This window comes from Eulemur rufifrons, chromosome 3, assembly GCF_041146395.1.
Source record: "Eulemur rufifrons isolate Redbay chromosome 3, OSU_ERuf_1, whole genome shotgun sequence".
In the NCBI taxonomy this organism is placed as follows: Eukaryota; Metazoa; Chordata; class Mammalia; order Primates; family Lemuridae; genus Eulemur; species Eulemur rufifrons.
This window is the reverse complement of record NC_090985.1, coordinates 40,921,070-40,939,387: the sequence shown is the minus strand read 5'-3', so window position 1 is coordinate 40,939,387 and position 18,318 is coordinate 40,921,070. Positions and strand designations below refer to the sequence as shown.

General features: G+C 43.3%; 1 protein-coding gene across 2 annotated transcripts; it reads right to left on the bottom strand.

Moving 5' to 3' along the window:
* Positions 1-5,088: 5,088 nt before the first annotated feature.
* Positions 5,089-18,061, bottom strand: C3H8orf76 (chromosome 3 C8orf76 homolog). 2 transcript variants are annotated; one of them, XM_069465425.1, is made up of 6 exons: positions 17,919-18,061; positions 15,183-15,278; positions 14,290-14,433; positions 10,189-10,646; positions 6,847-6,979; positions 5,089-5,427 (listed from the first exon to the last, which is right to left on the bottom strand). In XM_069465425.1, the coding sequence occupies exons 1-6, from the start codon at positions 18,033-18,035 to the stop codon at positions 5,230-5,232; spliced, it is 1,146 nt and encodes a 381-aa protein (XP_069321526.1). In that variant the 5' UTR covers positions 18,036-18,061; the 3' UTR covers positions 5,089-5,229. The 2 variants fall into 2 exon arrangements, with proteins under 2 accessions (XP_069321526.1, XP_069321527.1); XM_069465426.1 differs by having other exon boundaries at positions 5,121-5,427; positions 10,189-10,595; positions 17,919-18,042.
* Positions 18,062-18,318: the final 257 nt, after the last annotated feature.

The following is an 18,318-nucleotide window of genomic DNA, read 5'->3' as shown; positions in this document are numbered from 1 at the left end:
CCAAGTCAGATGTCGCCTCCCTCATGAACCTTGAGAGCCCGGCCCTCCTCCCTCCCCGCCCCTGCCTGCAGTCCACCAGTGGACGGACGTCCTCACAGCTGGCAGAGACGGGAGCTGCCTCATAGCCTCTGATCTTTCATATCACCAATGCTCAGTCAAGGTCTTGCCATTAAGCAGACGAGTTAGGGAATGTCATTTATAAAAGAAATAGTCTTCCGAGACACAAAGTATTATTCCAAAACCAAAGTTAAAAGGACTCAAGTGGCCCATATTAGGATTCTTGAGTCACAAGTAACAGTGACCTGCTCAAGTAATCTTAATTTAGGGTCAGGCAACTTTGTGTATAGTTTTCTTTCACTGCTATAACAAATGACCACAAACACAGTGGCTTAAAGCTTCACACAAATTTTTCACCTTGCAGTTCTATGGCTCGGAACTCTGACTCGGGCCTCACCGGGCTAAAATCAAGGTGTCAGCAGGGCCGTGTTCCTTCCTGGACGCTCTAGGAGGGATCTGTTTCTTCTTCTACCCAAATTTCTTGGCTCTTGGCCCCTTCCTCCACCTTTAAAGTTAGCCACATGGTTTCTCTCTGACTCTGATTCTCCCTGTGTCCATCTTCCATTTTTTAAGATCCTAGTGATTATAGTGGGCCCACTTGAATAATCCAGGATAATCTCTCTATTTAATTTTTTATTTTTATTTTTTTTGAAACAGAGTCTCATGCTGTTGCCCTGGATAGAGTGCAGTGGCATCATCGTCGCTCACTGAGACCTCAAACCCCCGGGCTCAAGCGATACTCCTGCCTCAGCCTCCAAAATAGCTGGGACTACATGCGCGCACCACGAGGCCCAGCTAATTTTTCTATTTTTAGTAGAGATGGGGTCTCGCTCTTGCTCAGGCTGGTCTCGAACTCCTAAGCTCAAGCAATCCTCCCACCTTGGCCTCCCAAAGTGCTAGGATTAGAGCTGTGAGCTGCCAAGCCGGACCATAATCTCCTTATTTTAAAGTCTGCTAATCAGCAACTTTAATTCCCCTTTGCCATGTAACCAAATGTATTCGCAGGTTCTGGGGATTAGGACGAGGACATCTTTGGGAGAGGGCACTATTCTACCACGCTCATGGAGGCATCGGGCCCTAAAGACCAAGAAAGGCCTGGAGTCAGGAAGTGACAAAGCAGAGAACTGTTCCTCTGCCCCTTTTGTTTGGGCATCTCCTTCATTTTGTTTCTCTCTGCAGACTGGCTCTGCCTGTCCTCAGTCTGCTTGGCAGAACACCACTAACCCCTGCTTTTGAGCTTGAGAAGAACCTCATTTCTGACCCTCCAGGGGAGAATCTGCTGGACCCAGCTTGGGTCAGGAAGCTGCCCTCCCACCAGTTAGGGTTGCTGAATACAATATGGCTTATGGCAGCCAGGTGCCCACCCTGTGGACCAGCAGTTTTTAGAGAAGCGGGGCAGAGTGGTCACTAGCTGAAAAGCCACGCAGACACACACCAAAGCTTTGGGGGGATGAAGCCATTCTGCTGAGGAGAGGAAAAAGAGAAGGAAGACAAATGCCTGCCTATCCTCTATTCCTCCCGACCTCTTTAGCAAAGCCTCCCGGTGGACACATTTTCACTGTGGAGACAGAATTAGAGCTGCCACTCTTTGGACTGTTGTTTTGCAGACTCGGGTCATTCACTTCAGCTTCTGGCTGTATAGCAGCAGCTTAGCCAAGGTCCAAAACGCTACGCTAAGGCCTGGTTTAGCAAGGGGACAAGGCCAGGCACAGAAAGCAAGTGTGTGCGTGACTGTGTCTGACTCGACTGCATGTGCAGCCGCACCATCAGAGCTTTGGGGGTTTTGTATACCCCTCTCTGCTTGCTTGTTTTTCTTTTATTTATTTATTTTTTTAGTTAAGACCCTGGAAAGCAAGATGTAGACTACTTTTATAGATGAAATTTCAAAAACACTAGAAAGCTGCTATTTAGACAATCTTTTGGTAAATGGTGGCCTTGGATTTGTTTTATAGAGATTTTTACCCAATGTTTTCCTAAAATGAAGCACATCTTTTTTGAAATGCGGCACTGTGCAGGCCAGCATGGGGCTCTGCAGGATGGGCCTGCGTTTCTGGCTCACTGCACTTCAGGAAGCCTCTCTCTGCGAGGGCCTGAGGCTCCAGGAAGGCAGCAATGAAAGAAGTCATGGAAGGGGGCCTGGGCAAGTCTGGGGATCAGGGCATCTTGTCTGAGAAGGACCTTTGAGCTGAGATCCATAGGAAGGGGAAGTTTATGGCTGGGCTGAGGAACTGCAGGAGAGAATGTACCAAGTAGAGGTAACTGGATGGCAAAGGGCTTGAGCGAGGGCAAGGCTGAGGAATCCAGGAACGTGAGAAAGCCAGCGTGGGTACGGTAGCACAGGGAGCAGAGTGACTTGGGCTGGAGTGAGCCAAGGCCAGACCATGTAAGGCCTCACAGGCCTCACGAAGGACTTTGAGAATGATCCTTTTAAGATCCCTCTGGCTCCAGCGTGGACGATACGGGTGTGAGAATGTAAGACCAAAGCCTCTTGATAGCTCAAATACCCAGCATAGATTCCCCCTTAAAACCTATTGTCACTCCTAACACAGTGCCTTACACAGTGTGGATGCATGTGATTATTATTTATGAAATGAATAAATGACCATAAAAAAAAGGAATTAAAAAAAAAACTCTACTGTCTATTGAGGACAGGCCATTTGAGAGTGCAAGAGGCAAGGAATTGCCGTTGGGTCTTACCCCCCACCTGGAGTGCAGAGGATCACAGCTGTGACACACACTTGCTCACCTTCCGAGTGACTCACTCACTGACAAGGGGGAGGTGGGGCCTGAATAGGCAGGCCTGAAGATCCTTCTTTAGCATAATTATTGCTCAATTCATTACCTTCACCATCTGTGGTGGAAATGATCGTGATGACTTCTGTGTGATGAAACCCAGAGGTGCCCAGTCGTCCTGGGTGCCCTTTCCCGCTCTTCATTACATGCAAGGCGTCAGAGGTCAGAGGCCGGGTTCTCACCTGCATCAACATGCCACTGCCAGGAAGAGGAGGTGGGGGGGAGTGAGAGCAGGTCCATGAAGACCATTCAGGCAATCAGGATGGTGTAGACGGCGGGTCTGGGAAGAAAGCCAGAGGACTAGAAGCTCAAAGCACGGGCAGAGTTGGCAAGGGGGCTGGGATGGATACTGGAAGCTGAGACGGGTTAGGGGAGAAAAGGGGGCGATTCTAGAAGCCTAGATGGATGGAAGAGGTTTCAGTACAGGCAGAGGAACAGGCAGTATGCTGGGACTGCCTCAACACTACATCAGATCTACAGGGAAGCAACCTTTCATGCAAAAAAAGTAAGACGCTAGCCAATTAATTCAGCAATTCTTTTCAACAACTATTTAGTGAGATGCCAGGTGTTCTGGGGATACAAACACAAACAAAATAGTCATAGTTCCTAACTTTATAAAAGTTAGAGTCATTATGGGAAATCATCAGGCAAACATGGAAAACAATAGCGTAATAAGGGCCAGGATGGGAGTAACAAAAACAGAAACCATGACCACTGGGGGATCAGGGTGACTTCTGGGAAGCTAATCTAAGTCAAACCCAAAAGGTGAATGAGAATTAGCCATCTGATGGGGGACGGGGGGTCCCAGGTGAAAGCCATGGTCCACTTAAAGGCGAGGAGCAGTGAAGGATGGAGCTCCAGGTAGCCAGAGCTACACCACAAAGGGCTTGGCAAGCCACCCTAGAGCTTGTGGCCCTATCCTGAGGGCAATCCACACCTAGACCACCAACCCCGTGATAACCTGTCTCCTGGCAACTGCATGATGCTTGACACATAAGAGCTCAACAAATGATGACTAATGGCTGAATGGAGGGCAATGGGGAGCTGTTGAAGGATTTCCATAATTTTTAACAGTTCCTAAATTGAAATGTCTATTAATTGTACAAGGTCTTTTGTTCACATTAGAGATGGAAAACAAACGGTGCAATTGCTGGTCACTAAAAGACTAGTTTAAAATATAAGCAAGATCGGTCCTTGCCTATTTTGGGAAGGGTACAGGGAAGATGGGTGAGCAGGAAGAGTGTCAAAGGGATACCCTGATGACTGCATCTTTTTGCCTAGGGCTGAAATTCTCTTCCCTCTGCTAAGAATGGTTAAAGCTATGCAAGACATTTGATGAGCTTTTGGTTTATTATTAAATTCCTCTTGTAAGGGAGCTCTTCCATCCCAGATAATTCACCAAGTAAGGTAATGGTCCTTTATATTTGCAGATGTGTTACAGACTGTAATTTCAACTTGTGTGGCTGAAAGGGCAGGAGGATCACCACGCTGTGAGACAATGCTCTGTGGGTCTCTCGTGTCTCTGGATGTCTTATGAGCAATGCACTTGATGCTCTTTGTTCCAGGCTATCTTTTCAAAGATGTTTGCATAGCAGATAGCCTTACAGAGGAGATAGTGTCTGTCTCTGGAGCCAAGGGCAAGCATGCTTACTGCCCATCATAAAAAATTCCAGTTTCCTAAATGCACGGTTCCTCTTCTGTAACGCCAACCACTGCATATGCATCATGGGAGATAGTAATGCACTTTCACTGTATGTGAATGTATGCATTCATCTGTGCCCGTATGTGTTGCCCCACTGGGACGTGGAAGCAAGAGAAACTGATACACATATGCTGAAGCTTATATTGCTTGCTAGGCCATTAGTAATAAAATCCTTTGTCTCTGTCTCCTGTCTTCTGCCAGCATCCATGAAACTGCGGCAGGCTAACCTGTTAGCTTACAGGTAGGGTAAGATCTCAGATCCTCGGCAGCGCCTGACATACCGTTCTTAGAAATAGTTTGCTCTCACATTTCAACATTCTTGGTCATTCCTGATGAATTTACCTAATCAGTGTGGATTCTTACACTGCTGGTAGCTATGCTATATAAACTGTTTTTAAAAGACCACAGATGTAAAAGCCTACTTTATACACTTTCCCAGCAGATATCTTCTAAAGGGGTAGAAGGCCTAAGACTCAGTACTTATAAGGAGATAGCAAAAATCTAAAAAGAAAAAATAAAGGAACACAGTATAAACAATCTGGGAGAGATGCCAATTTTATAAAACATAAATAATCATTTTTAATTCACTATATTCTGTGATTAGCAGTAGATCTTGTCTGAAGTAAACAAGGACAATACAGGGCAAGATGTTTTTTGTTTTGTTTTTAAATGGACCACTAAGCCAAGATTTGTATCTCTGTATGGAACTGATTTTCAAAGGGACAAAAATGGTCTTTGATCTTTCTGAACCACTTGTCTTCAAATTCTTCAGAGGATGCGGTCACCAAGGCAGTCAGGGCTGCTGAGCCAACACACTTCACCTCTGAGTGAACTTCATCTTTTATTTTTTCTGGGATGATATCTTCTCCCATAACCTGTAGCAGCAGAAAAGAAAACTGTCCTATTAAAGAGGCAGCAGATATGGGATGGAAGACTAGGTTGTTTATCAACTGTAAAGGCTTTCATACAAGAGCAGAAAATACTTTAGCAGCCAGGAGACATTTCCAACATACTGAAAAGATGTCTGTTTAGAAGCAGTTATCCAAGGACGACATATTTAAAATATCCCATATTTCTACTCTCATCCTCCCTGAGTGAACTAATGTAAATACTGAGGCAGCAGTAATATTTGGTCTACTGGGAGTACTGAGTCAAACTTTTTCTATCTAAGAGCATATTCTATTGGTGAAAATGCAACAGCAAGTGATTCTCTCTCCTGTAAATGGCTGAAAAGGGTGGGGCAGAGCCTGGGAAGAATATAACTGCTGCTGCGTGTGGGGCATAGATCCTGTCTCCTAGAAGTTTCCCAAAGAAGTCAAAGGCAGCAAACAATCAAGCAACAAGTAGCTGGACCCACCCTTTCCTGACCCTGAAACAGACTCCAATCCCTCTATAACCAAGGCAATCTTGGGGACTTACGGAATGCGTTTACCCAATGAAGGCACAATACTGCTCCCTACTGGTCACCACCAGGCCTAGAGGAACACAGGACTGTCCCAAGATTCTGGGTTGGTTTTTCTTTCATAAGACATCACAAAGGTAGGTTGTAGAAAGCTTGTACCAGAACCCGCTAAATAATCGCCTCCACCTTTGGTAATGACAGTGAACTAAAATTAAGTTCCAAAACATTTCATACCATTTGGCATGAAAGACTATGTGGCCATCTAGTGGGGATGTTGTGGAGGAATTTAAGTCACACATGGATTTGGACTAGATGATCTCTAAGATTCCTGCAAACCCAGAGATCCAATATGTTCATGAAAACTCAAATTATAATGCTTAGAAGTACATTCAAAGAATGAAGCAGAAAGAAAATGGACTTGCAGCTGGCAAACACAAGCTCCAGGCCAGCTGTGTCACTGGAAATCTGACCTTAAGCAAGTCACAACTTCTCCGAGCCCCAACTCCAGCTCTACCTATCTTCACAAGCTGTTAATGAGGATGAATGGAGGAAAAAAAAATACACAAAACTGAGGCACAAATGTGAGCATTCATTCAACTCGTTCACTCAGCACTGAAACAAACAGTTCTTGGGCATTTATGATGTTCAGGCAGGCAGGCACGAACAAGCACCGACAACAGATGAAACGCGTCCCCTGCAGTTGAGCCTGCTACAGGGGAGTGATATAAAGAGGCTGCGCTGGTGACTGTTGAGTGATCAAAAGGCTCATAAAGGAGAGAAACAGGAGTCCTGCAGCCGATGAGATTGGCCCTATTTTTTAAAAAATGGTATCAGAACCAGGAAAAATATTTATGATGCCTTGTTTCACATAAACCCAAGAGGATACACTCACCTCAGCTATCAACAGCAAAGTGTCTTCTTTGAAGCTGAACACTTTCATTTTATCTTCAATTTCCTGCTGAGTCCTTAAGTTCCTCTCCAAAGCAAACGACGTCTGCTGAGGTTGGGTAAGCTGAAGCAAAAGCCTGAAAAACCGAACAGCCCCAATGTGTAGACTCCGCTTAAAGGAAAGCAGGGAGGAAATGTTCACAAGAGCCCAGGCGTTCAGTCGGATGTGAGTCCTAGTAGGCTAAAAAGGTACCCACCCGCCCTTAAACTCTCATTTGAATCCCTGAAGCTTCTTACTCTGAATAAATTGTCCAACTTTACACTGGAACATCATCTTTTCTAAAATTAATAGACCAATGCTTCTCAAAGAAATCTTTAGGGAGCAACACCTCAAAAGAGCTTCCTGTGGAAGCCAAGTGATTGAAAGGGTAATTCGGAGTGACAAGAACAAGCTCCCGGATCAAAGACTCCTCCCACACAAGCGTTCTGGATTTGTTCCCTTGAAGTCAGTGTTCTATGACCCTCCCATCTCCCTGCCCCCACAGCAAAGTGACCTTGAGGACTAATTAGCGTCACTAACACCCTTCAATTATCCAAGGCAGGGCCAAATCTTTGATGGCCCTCTGCTGACTACTGCCTTACCACTAACTTCCCCATCATGATCATAACCTGGCCTCCTCTCTCATTCTTCCTCCCTCCTGTCCTCCTCACTTGATTCCTTCTCATTGCTTTTTAAAATATTGAATGTGCAGGTTTTTTCAGTTTCCTCAGGCCTCACTGGTCCCTACTGCTAGGCCCAGAAGCACTTGGCTTTCCTGTTTGCTTATTCCACATTCTGAGGAATGCACCAGCCACTGCTCTAGGCACTGAGAGATGTTGCTGAGCAACGGGTCAGGTACCCGCCTCGTGGGATGGGAGGAGGAAGACTGCAAATAAGTAATTTCAGACAGTGACAAGTGCCATGAAAAAAAATCGAAGACAGGGTAGAGGCAGCGTCTCCTTCAGATGGGGCAGTGCAGGAAGGCTTCCCCAACAGCCCATTCAAGTTATGACCTAACTGACGATGAGCCAGCTGGGAGAACATCTGGGCAAAGGACTTGGCCAGGGAGGAGGCGGCCCTGACACAAGAACTAGCTTGACATGCTTGCGAATCATTAAGATCACTGTGGCTGGCAAACAGCCAGGGAGAAAAAACTGTAGTAAATGAAGCGGAAAAAAAGGCAGGACCAATTCAAATAAAACCTTGCAGGCCATGGAAAGAAATGTGGTATTGATGTAAGTACAATGAATGGGAAGCCACTGGAGTTTTATAGAGGGGCATGACCTAATTCACAGGTAAAAAGACCATTTGTCTGCACAAATGACCTCCTAGTTTTCACTCTCCTCAGCATTGATCCTACGTGACTTTCCACTATCATGACTGATGATCTCTTTCTTGATTCTTCTAAATCTCTAGCTCCCCTCTTATGAGCTCGACTCCTACTTCCTAATGAGGAACTCTCACTGGATGTCTCACAGGCACTTGAATTTCAGTATTTCAAGCCTAAAAATCGTTACCTTCCACCCCAAATCTGCTCTGCTTGTCCTCCCATGTGTCCTCTCAGTGAAAGGCACCACCGCCCACCTGCGTACCCAAGACAGACTCTCCAGAGATGCCTTTGTTCTCCTTACCCCCATCCTTCCCACACACTCAACTGGTCACTAAGTCCTGTCTATTCCATCCTGCAGTGACATCCTTTTCTTCTTTTTATTAGCACTGCACTATCCTAGGTCTGGCCCTCATCACCTTCCACCAATTAGTGCAGAGCTTCTACACTGGTGTCCCTAGCTGCAAACTCTTCCTTCTAATCCATCATCCCAGCCACCAGAGCTCTCTCTAAATCCCAGTTCTTATCACATACTCGAATATTTAAAAACTTCAAATACTCTCCAGGCCTTCAGTACAAGGAACAAACCCTTTAAGATGACATCTAATATCCTGAGCAAAAAATAAAATAAAAAATAAAAGTACTACTAGCTAACATTTACCAAGTGTCTATTATATATACTGTGCAGTACAATAAGTACTTTAGATACTTTAATTCTACAATCCCCAACAACAGGCACTTTCCCCATTTCTCCATCTATTAAGACGAGGAAACTAGAGATTTGTGCAAGGTCAGCCAGCTGGCAAGAGGAAGAGTGCAAACTCATTCACTCAATATCAACAATTTGCTAAGTTCTTCAAAACCAGATCTGACTCCAAAGTTCTACTTTCTACTTACTCTGCCACCCTGGCATCGTGGTTTGCGGCCTACCTCGAGCTCACCAATGCTACTCTTGCCACCAGACTATGGGACAGTACTGTTCTACCCTGGAGCTTCTGCCCTTTGGGCTTGCTTTCTTTCTCTTTACCTAGTCAGTTTTAGTAGGCAACTGACAAGTGTTCCTACGTTTAGCAGAAGGACCATCCCCTGTGTACAGGCTTCCTTCTTTCTGCCACACCGACAGCTCCCTTATATTGGCATCCGCAGCACCTGTGCTGCCAGTCACCAGACATCCATGTTCCCCAACACAGTGAGCAACGTAAGGAAAGAAACTGCTTTTTAAACCATCTGTATGATCCTAGCAGTAAGCACATGCCTGGCATGCAGCTGTTACTCAATGTCCTTCTGAATTAAGGTGACATAGTCAACAGTAAATAAGCACCTACTGAATACATTTTAAAAGTCACCAAATAAACGCCACTTCTTGGTAAGCCTCACTTTAATTTTTCTTGAATTCTCCAGATTAAAAAAAAAACCTGTATGTTCTCTAGTATTATTTGAGACATGAGCCTGCTGCTTCTCTCATAAATTACACAACTGGTCAAGTATATTGCCCCAAGCTTGCATCAGATTCTGACGCTTTTAGGATATAAAGTACTTGGAGTCCCTAGGGACAAACCATGGGAATTCTCTATAGAATAATTAAGCATCAATTATTCCCATTATCAGCAATTCAAACACAAGAGCAGATTTTCCTCTTTAGCAGATTTCTGTGGAATATGAGTGAACAATTTCTTCTTTAAAATATCTCTTCTCCCTTTTTCAATGTTTTATACATTTAATTTTCTTTTCCTAATAGTTTAATGTTTTCCAATTCTATCTTGAGCAATGACACAGGTTGTATTCTTGAACAAATGTAGTTTTGTTTCCAAATCTTACATACTGAACCAACACATGTTCCAAGGATTCTGTCTAGACTGTAGGAAAAATTCAAAAATACCAAGTGTCTAGCCTAGAAGTTTTTGAAGCTTAAAATTAGAAAAATAAAACCTTCACTCTGAGCTTATTACCATGTGTTGTTTAATCCACTCTTAGCTTACCTGGTTCGTATAAAAGAGGCACATGCTTTCATCTGAGTCTCTACCATCACTGCTTCTCTCTTTTCTGCCATACAGGCTTGGATATTTTCAAGAGCTTTCTCATTTCTCTGGCTATTACTGCTACTTGCTTCCATAGAAAACACAGAGCTCTCGGGCAAGGTTTCAGGGAAACACAACAGGCAGTCTTTTCCTGAGTGTGGAAAGGAGGATTTGATAGTTTTGTCACTTGAGGTGAAACTGTTCTGTTTCTGAGATGACGCAAACACTGCTGAAAGAGCTGGCCCCAGATTCAGGTAAGCCTCTGCCAATTTGCCCCAGTTCCAAGGATTAAAAGGATGCAAAGAAATCAGTTTCTGCAGGCAGAAAATTGTTTTCTCCAAGTTCTGCAAACCTGAACAAATGGCAAACTGGAGGTAGAGCACAGTGGTTAAGTGGTCTGTGTTGGTTGCTTTATTTTCCTAAGGAGAAAAAAAGGGTTAAAAATCTTTAAACTGCAAGATATTTTCCATAAAAATGAGGATGTCCAAGAACCCAATTTACATGCTATAAATCAGAAGTATCTTTCAGTAGCTATATAAGTAGAGTGAACTAAATATATTTCAATAGATCTCATGTTTGAAACTGTAAACCTAAAGAAATATATACTACCTAGCAAAATAATCACCAGCTATTCCCACACATCCTAATATCCTAATAACATAACAATTCATGTGATAGTGGCCTGACAAATGTTCAGCACCAAAAATAATAAACATCATCTTATTTCCAACTTGTATTATAATCTTTATTGTCTTCAGCCAGATATCTGAAAGATGCAGGCCAATTTTCTTAGACCCTGGCCCAATGGTTCCATTGTAATATTTGAGGCTTTCTAAAAATCCAAATGGTAATTTCCTTGAGGATTTGAACAAACTCCACTTCCAAATTTTATTTGGCTTAAACATCTTAAAACAGGATAGCCCTGAAGCTCTCAGTGCTTCATGATGCATCATAATTGAATCCAAATGCTTTCCCTGGCAACTATTACCAAGGTCAATTATTTTTGGCCAAAGGGAGTTGTTTGGTTTCCTTCTCATCAGAAAATCCTTTTCAAGTCTCCTTAACCAGAGCCACCACCTCTTACCTAACCTGCCAGATGGCAAATGCCCTCTAGGTTAGGAAAAACAGGCCTGCTTTTTCTAAGTTAAAGTTTGCAGAGAGCAGATGGCAGACTAAAATTAATCTGTGAGTTGATGTAAAGTCTAAGGAAAGCCTGGCCTGCCAGCATCCAGATCAAGCTCCCGCACAGAATTACACTGAGCATGAAATAGGAGCAAAACTGCCCAGTATACAGCCCAAAGACACTGGCAGACTGGTAAGTTAAAGCCTGTGGGAAGCTCCAAATACGCCTGTGTTGAGTGAAAAGATATGAAATAAAGCCCCATGCAACTTATTTGGTGATACCATACCCTCTCAAAGACAGAACGTATCTTGTTTTATCATTGCTATTGTTTAGCGTCTGTCCTTCCTAGCAGACCATTAAGCTCCGTAAGAGCTTTTGTTCAATGCTGAATTACTAGTACAGAGCAAGCTCCTTGGCCATAGCAGATGTTAATAACTGTTTAGTAATGACTCTTCTAAAGGCAAATCATGTCTTTTTTTTATAATAAGGACAGCAACATGTATAGACTATATCTGTAAGAAATGCTACCTTTCTTCTGTAACCAGTCTATGGTGCTTTATATTATTCAAAACATTTTCATACTGAGAAAGCAAATGTGTGTTAGGGTGGAGATTGTTAACATGATTTTGATACTACGGTTTTGAGAGCATGATTAGTAAACTCCCCTCTGGAAATTAAATTCCATTTTAAATGAGTTTGAGGGATTTTCCAGAATTCTGCAATTCCTTCTGTAATAAAATGATGATGATGACAGTTAACATTTATGGAGTGCTTACCACATGCCAGGCACTAAGTGTTTTATTCAGTTAATCCTCATGACAATCCTTTAAAATAGATTCTTTCATTATCCCCATCTTTCTATAGATGAGGTAGTGGAAGTCACAGAGACATTAGATAACGTGCCTGGGTCCACACACCTAGTAAGAGGCAGAACTACAGTCAGTTATACTGGAAGCCACAGAACAAAGGGTACTTCAGAACAACTGACACGTATTAGCTGTAACACACCTGACACTAGGTGAGCACTGCATGTTCAGGATATGGATATTGTTCATTTGTCTTCTTAGCATCAAACCCAGAATCAGGGAAATGGAGGGACTGAAATAAATGTGTAAGAGGATAAATGAAAGAGTTATCCACTATCAGAAAGACATTTTCTTACCACAGTTTATCATGTAAGCACACCAGCCACTATAAGAAAATGTTCTGATTATTTGAGAAATAAGTCCCATCATAAATTTTATCTAAACATCACTAAGAAGAGAGTTGAACTTCAAGAGATGTTGTGAGCATATAATGTTCATATCCTGATGAGCACTCCAAGACTTGCTGTCTATTTTATTCAATGTTACAAACCTACCAGTCCTCCCACAGAATGTGAGGGGAAACTAACCACTACAACAAAAAGCAGACATGGGCCAGAGCTAAACAAAAGAGGGTCCTCAAATAGGGATGATATTTAAAAAACAAAATAAAACATGAGTTACCAGGAAATAAGAAAACCAAGCAGACAGGCAGGGTTTATTGAGATAATGTGTAAGAGACTCAGAAAAAGGGGTGAGACCCACGAGGCTACTGTCTGTTTTGAGGAGAGTCCAGCACTCTCTCCTCAACAGGGTGCCTGACGAAGTTTTGAAAGTCTTGACATGGTGCTAAGGGTCTTCTGACTGGTGTTCCTCCTGCCTGGTTAACATCCCAAGCTCTGGCATCTGACTGACAACAGATCCTTCTCTGAGTCACAGAAACAGAGATTTACTGAGCTACAAGGAACCAGAGAGAACTCTAGCCCCTGCCACTAATGTAGCTGCCACTGCCTTTGACAATCGAGGCAAAGAGGATGAAACACAACAGTGACGTGCAAGAGATGCTACAAAGACAGCTGATGGGAGAACAGAAAAGTAACCAAGTCTGGAAAAAGGTACTGAAAGGGCCAAAAGCACTGTTAACTTGCAGATCACGAAGACTGGGAATGAACAGATTAAATTCCCGAGTTCACTGTTCATGCCAACGCTTCCTTAACAAAGCGATCCATCTTCCAGCTTATGAATTAACCTGCAATTTGTAGAGAATGGAAGGGGAAGAACAGAACTGTTTTCCATGTTCTTAAGACAATTACCACCAAGGTTTTCTCACACTGTAAGAGGCTGAGGTCTCACGCAGTGAACCCCTGGGCAAGCAAAACTTAGGGATTTCTCTTAGTTAATGAGATGGAGGATGACAGCTCAATTGCATGCATACTTTGGGCTGACCTCTGGTCAGCTACATCCACAGGGTTCAAAATCAGTGCCACAGTGCCTCATTAATTCCCTGTGCGGAAGAAAACTGGTCACCGTAAACTAGGATTGGTTGATTTAGACTAATTCCCATATAAAATTTACACAAAAATCAATACAAGTAAACCATAAATGGCTTAATCTAAAAAGAAAAACAAGCAGAGACTAGAATTTCAAAGAACTACCTTTCTTTATCCCTTAAAAAAATTCTGCAAATTCCACTTAAAAATATAAAGGACTATTAAGCGTGTCATGAGTATTTAGTCACTTTTTGTAACTTTTTCCTGCTTAAAAAAGTAATATATGCTCACTGCCGAAATTTTGGAAAATAAAGTTTTAAAGAAATCTAATGAAGAAAACAGATCACTCATAATCCTTGCCCACTGAGTATTTATTCCTAACAAGAGAAAAACCTCTGCAAATGAGATTTTCAGGCAATAAAGAATTTTGAGCATAGCACAAGAAAAACAAAAAAAAAATGATTATGTTTAGAGCTCCAAACTGTTCATCATAATAAAGTTCTTACACTACTCACAATTTTCTTCTGCTTATCCAAACCCACAGATTTTGCTCCTAGCAAGAAGTTTGTTTTGCATTTAGAAAATAAGCTATTCAATTGCCCTTGGTATAAGAACATCTGTGAAAAAAGCAATGGAACCAACTCACCAAGTTCGTAGCAATCTCCAACGCTTCCATGTGCCTTCCTAGGTGAGCCAGACACCGAGCCTGGCCTTCTTGGACATCCCTTTTCATGGCAAAATTGGTAGAGGACAATTTTTCAGAGATACTGGAATACTCCTGAAGTGCTTTCTGGCAATTATTTATTAAATAAAGGACATGAAAAGCAGAAAAGAAAAACAATAGAAAAAAGGATTCAGTGTAGGCACAATTTTTTTCCTAGGTAAAAGGTAATGTTCCAACAGACCCCACAATGAACTAAAGACTTGAGTATTCTAGTCAGTCTTATTCTCCTAAAAGGTAGAGAAGGAATGGCTGGAGAATATAACCACTACCCCCATGGAAAGCATCATGGTATAACAGAAAAAGCATTCTGGAGCCAAACATCCCAGGCTTTAAATCCTGGTTTTGCCACTAACTTGCTGTATAACCTTTTCATCAGCAAAATAACAACAGGATTCTCATGAAGATGACATGAAATATATATATATATAGTATATATGTAATATATAGCAACCTGACATCTAATTGTTAGTTCCTCCCTTTTCTTATACATTTTGGGGTGCTTTGCTCCTGTGGCACTCTAAAGTATCCGTACTGGAGGTTCCCACATAATGACACATAGAACCTGGGGAAACAGACCTACAAGAACCCCAAAAGGATCCTTTTGCTGGAGTTACAGGAAACAAAACAAATTGTATACAGCCACATAGGAAAGGACAGAAACTTGGGAGTCTAAGACTATAAGTACACATCATAAAAGATTAAATTCATCTTCATAAACACACTCATAACTTTGTACACTGTTATTTACATATGCTGTAACTCATATAATAAGAGGCTACTTCAAGCACCACAAACTTATATATGTTGAATTCTACCTGATACTCTTGTCGTCTATAGGCCAGGTCCCCTTTGAATTTCTTGATAGTTAGCACTTCAACATCATCACTGCTCTCTGTTTCTTCATAAAACCACTACAAATCATGAAAACAGCATATTACAGAGGGAAGCTATGCTTTCCCACCTCATATTCAGAAGTTGATATAATTTTCCATAATATACATGCTTAAACCTCAAAAAAGACATACTTCTTCAGGATCAGACTGAAGGGGAATATACTTGAGGAAAAATGACAATTTTAATGACGGCCCAGTTTTTATTAAAATTATCACAAGTAATAGACATACCAATATCATGACACCTCTCTAAAAAAGAAGCACACAACTATGTGATTTTACCTACAGCATTTTCAATACAGGGTTGTGGTGCCTGGGAATCTACATTTATCCAGCACAGTTCACACTGGTTCTTCAAAATGAGATGTGTTTTTTTGTAGACAAATTTTAGAGTGGATGAATAGGGGACTGACAACTCTTTATTGAAAGGACATAGGAAAGAAGAATTACAATTATGGTGCTATATGAAAATGCCATAGAGGCAAAAAAAAAAGGCCGAATCTAATCAAAGGAAGAGACAGAAATTAAGGCTGAAAGGGAGTTTCAACACAATCAAATACCTAAGACCTACAGGATAGAAGTCTGAGGACTTCTCCCAGTATGCCCAGCTGGGATACTTTATTCGCTTTCCTACTGATTTAAATCCTACTGACAGAAAGGAAAGTGAGACTGTTTATTCAATAGTTATTCTTCACTATTGAATAAAGAACTCTAGGTATGAGGAAAGGCACTCTGTACACCACTTTTTCCAGCCCTAAAAAAAGTCTCTCATCCTCCCTTTTACCCACAGTAAAACACATTAAGGCTGAATAAAGTCTATCCCCAGTTAAATGCTATCAATTCAAACGGAAATAGCCTTGTGATTGTTCCACCATCACATCAAAACTGCTTGGTTCTATTTCTAAAGAGTTGTCCGAGTATCAGTGCCCCTTGTTATCGCAAAATTAGCTTCTCCCCTTGGCCTGATCCGTCACAGGAGGAAGCTGGGACCCAGTTTTTGTGCACGGTGTAACTCAACAGCAACGGTCCATGTACTTAACCCCTAATTTTCCTTTGTACTCTACTGCTCTCTAGTCACATGCTGTTTTAGATTAGCCAATCCTGACTCCTTGAACAATAACTACATACCTATAAACCTCCATCACATTTTCATTATCCTACTGGGAAATAATCAGACAAAACTGGCTTTCAAATGATTACTTTTCTTCTCCCCCATAACCTGCAGGCCTGCAAGAATTCTGACAAGGGATGCCTTCAAATGCTCGCCCCTGATAGGAACAAGGAAGGAAGAGCTGTGACCAAGGGTGGGGACCAAGAGATGAAGTGCATGGGACAGGCAGGGACAATAGAAACCTTCTAACCCAAACTCCTAGGTTTATAACGCGGGAAACCAACATGGCTTGAATAAGGTCTCTGAGTTTATGTATGAATAGTACATTTTCATATTCATACAGCAAACAAATTCTAAAGTGATTTTTAGATTTTACTTTGTAAGTATACAAAACAGAACTTCTGACAAAGTATTTTCACTCTCACAATAACCCTGTGAGCCAGCACGTATTACTGTTTTCAAAAGACAAATAAGGAACCGAAATTCAAGGGTTCTATCTCATAACTCAAGCTTTTGTATTCCCCAACACATGACTTCCCAAGCCCATGTCCTGTTTTTGGTCTACGTGATGGAGCACTGAAGGTTACTTTGAAAGACTTCTGCATGTGGAAGGGAGAACATGTAACTGAAATCAAACAAAAATACAATTCGGTAATTATCGAGTGCCCGGCATCTTAAGTACAACCGGGAGGGACAAATGAGACAAAAATATAACGGAACCCATCACAGTGCCTGGAACACTTCAGTCTCCCACAAATATTAGTTACGATTGGTAGATGAAATTTATTTTACACCCATGAAATACAAAGTAATATTCTACTAATTCAAGAATATTTATGGAGTTCCTCTTATGAACAACTGTTAGGCACTGCAGAGGGCATCAAGAACCTACTCCTGTGCGATACTTGAGCGCTCTGATTAGATGAGGATACTAACAAGCGCTTTAAACAGAGGCTAAAAGGGGGGAGCGGGCCAAAGACAAAACTATTTGGTTGGAAGAGGGAATCAGAAATGACTTCCTGGAGGAGGCGGCATTTAAGATGTACCTTGAGAAATGGACATAAGTAAACGATTCTGACCATCAGACGGGGTTAGTGTGAGCAGGGGAAGTTCACCGAAAAGGGGCAGGCCATTTTGCGAGTGTCACCATTTGGGGGACAGACGACACCAAGGTTTGAGAAGTGGGCGGTGGCCGCATTTCTGAGGGCCCCGGCTGCCCGCAGCAGGATCGGCGAAGGCAAACGGGAGTTACCGGAGATTTCAGGGCGCTGGGCGGGAGACCAGCCAGCCGCGGCCAGACCCGCCACACGCCGGGTGGGAGTCCGACAACGCGGGGATTCTCCCGCGCGGACGCGGGACAGGGTCCGGGGACGCCGCTCCCCCGCAGAGTGGAAGGACGACGGGGAGGTTTGAGTGGGGACAGGGCAGAGCAGGAAGGCGGCAGACACTCGAGCCAGTCGGAGTCTGGGGTCGCGCGGGCGTGGGGCGTCTGAAGCGCGGAAGGCCGGGGACCCGCGGAGGACGAGGCGAAGAGGCCCACCTCTCACCTGCGGCTCGCAGCGCTTGGCGCAGTAGGACGCGGACGGTCCGGGACGCCGCTCGGGCCTCTCCTCAAACACCGAGTCCTCGAACTCGCCGCCGAACAACCAGCACCCGGTCTCCATAGCGCGCCCACGGCCGGGGCAAAGAGAAGGGGCGGTGCTTAGAGCGGCGCCCAGGTGCGGGCCCCCGGAAGGGGCGGAGCCACCAGCGCCCGGAGCGCGGCATTCTGGGACTTGTAGTCTTTGGAAGGGCCACATAGAGTTGTGGCCCGCTGCTAACGGTGTGAGGGACTTGTGGTTGAGCTGAGATTTTTATCTGACTCACAAACTGACCGAAAGCCAGGACAGAGGGTTTGATTTCCCTGTGTCAGGAGATGGGCAGAGAGATCCTTCCCTGCACTCATCA